General features: G+C 45.3%; 1 protein-coding gene across 1 annotated transcript in view; it reads right to left on the minus strand.

Moving 5' to 3' along the window:
• LOC119585717 (gastrula zinc finger protein XlCGF49.1-like) overlaps positions 1 to 2,255 on the minus strand; it is a gene marked incomplete at its 3' end in the record, with an annotated part of 27,887 nt that extends 25,632 nt beyond the window's left edge. Inside the window, 2 exon segments of the mRNA XM_037934404.1 lie at positions 842 to 1,018; positions 1,993 to 2,255. Coding sequence (XP_037790332.1) covers positions 842 to 907 — 66 coding nt within the window.
• Between the last annotated feature and the right edge of the window lie 439 nt (positions 2,256 to 2,694).

Raw genomic sequence — 2,694 nt, forward strand, 5'->3', positions numbered from 1 at the left:
TACACCTAAGGGCATAGGCCTATACTATTTCTGTTAATAGATAATAACAAAATTACAAATTACTGTTATCATCTGCACTTTTTTATTGTCCAACTTTGTTTAATACTGAATATTGATTGTCTGGATCTCCAATTTGGATACAAGATAGTGTAATATAAGATAGTAAGTAAACTTTTAACGTTTTACAAGGAAAATCTTAAGAAAGTGTTAATTTGACTTTGATATCGAAAAACCTCGTCATCATTTAAATTCTAGTCTCTCGGCGATGTAAACATGAATTTCCATGTGCATATGTACCGATCTTCTTAAATTTACTTACGATGCTTATGAACATTATTGCATATTCACGCGTGTAGACCATTGTTGATAATTTTATTTGACTCTGGATTATAATTTCAGATTCTCGAGGTTCCAAAAATGGTTTGTCTGATGTATCATTAAAAAGTAGGGGCCTCTAAGTATTATTTTGAGCTTGTTTTCTTTTCTCAATGGGAGATAATCAGTCGCGCCATCTTTAGCATGTGGGCATAATCTATTTTGCGTTTTTTTTAACACGCCAATCCTTCCCATAAATCTACGCCAATTCTCTTCTTTTGACATGTTCTTCCCACCGTACCACCTTCAACCATCATACCATACCACACCATACCATTCTACTGGCACGAAAGGTAAACACAAGAGTAGACGAAGAAATGAAGAAAAAAAATCTCTATATCCAACCTAAACAATAAAACGCATCTTTTCAGGTAATGCATTCTCGGCGAAATTTCCTCTACGTTGCGATTAAGAAGGTGATTAATGATCGTCATACAAGGATAAGAGCGGAGATAACCTCACTAACCTTGGCAGATTCCATCGTTGGTGCGTCGGTGGCTGAAGGCTGGTTGGTAGATCTCGTGTCTTCCATTGTCACTGTGCTTTTAGCCTCTGCATATCCTTCTATTAACGTCACTGTCTTTAGAACACTGCTGTTTGTATGTCATAATCAAGTATGTGTTTGTATATACATATGGGTTATCTGGAAGGGGGAAAAAAAGGACGCAACATTGGTAAAAATTATGAGTAAAGATCGACGAGTTTAACTGCTTTATTTTCTAAAGTATTAGGACGATAAGATAAGGAAACGTTATCACTCATTTTTTTATTATCTATAGTAACTTTCTCACTGGAAGTCCGGCACGCAGTCACACCGAGACGAGGCTGTGTGAGTGACTTCAAGAAGCTGCAGGTGACCATGCCGAACTGCCTTCACTTTTAGTTTTTTTCATCTTATGCAAATGAAATCACTATGTAACATGCATGATACACTCATTCTAAGCCACGGGCGTCGAATGGCTACAACATCACGTTATTCTTTATAGTCTTCTGTGCGTAAATACACATGAAATATATCTCTCACAGTCCCGGAGTCCAGTAAAAAGCATTTAAACAGAGGGATGTAAACCCAGGGCGATCCTACAGCCAGCCGACTCACGCACTGCTGGCCGCGACGCCTAAATAAACAGTGTTCTCGAGGCAACCACCCCACCTCCCCGTCGTGTTCACCATATGCTGCCTCTTCCTCCTCGGACACCGCCCCTGGAAAGGCCTCGATCTCCTCCTGCAGAACGCCTGGACCACGCCAAGTCCTTCGGGGTAGACCGACGGAGGCCTAGGACGTCTGCATCCCACGCTGCAGCCATGACAGGTTCGCTCCCGGATTGCCTGTCCAATATCGCACGCCCACACACCTTGATGGGGCTGAATGGGGGATCGGGGGCGGCGACGAGGGGGGAGATTTCAACGCTGTCGTGGGTAGTAATCCAAAAACGGCTTCATGGGCGTGGTCATCAGGGGATAAAGTTAATTTCCCGTGATTATTATAAATGTAACTCGATGACGTCAGGGTAAACATTATCACATAAGAAAGTAATTCACTAGTCACGGGTATGGAAAACACCACAAACACTTGTTTCCTCTCGAATGATCTGCTTATCCCATATCGATGCTCACTTCACACCTTCGCGAATCGCAGTGTCCTCTCTCTCTCCCTCCGCGGCCCGTAGGAGAGAAGCGATCGTGCTCACAACGCATGGGCTCTAACGGAGAACTGCGGAGGTGCTGACTTTAATAACGCGACAGCACGTGTAGAATGTGCAGTCACACCGCCACTCGCTCTCCCGGCAGCGGCGTCCGTGCGCCTTCGCTCTTACCTACCACGGCACTAATGGTACCCCTCGGTCGGCCATTCTCCCTCCTCCTTCCTTGCTCGTGTCGGTAGTTCTCATTCTTCGCTCTTCCGGTCTGGCTGCCGAATTATCACGACTAATAATATAATATATTACCGCGGGTGTGCCTCCAAGAATTATCTCCCGATCCCATTGGTCGGAGCCACCGTGACGTCACATTTCTTCCGCCGCTGATTGGCCGAGCGCACGAGAGTGACAGTATTCCGGCGCCCTGATTGGTCGACCCTGAGAAAAGAAGCTCAGGGGCGCAAAACTGTGTGATTAGATGATACAGCATTTTGTGGATCATAGGCACTCTAGACCGACCACGAAGAGACGTCGGCGGCGTCTTGGCTCCCGAGCGTAACAGATTTATTAATGTATGGCGAGGCGACCGTCAGTGCCGCTAGCGACGTGGAAGTCCAGTCACCCGCGCTCATCAGTGGGGGAAACGCCGTGAATTTATTGCTTTCGATTTGGCTTGGTT

Source organism: Penaeus monodon, chromosome 20 (genome assembly GCF_015228065.2).
Source record: "Penaeus monodon isolate SGIC_2016 chromosome 20, NSTDA_Pmon_1, whole genome shotgun sequence".
NCBI classification, from domain to species: domain Eukaryota; kingdom Metazoa; phylum Arthropoda; class Malacostraca; order Decapoda; family Penaeidae; genus Penaeus; species Penaeus monodon.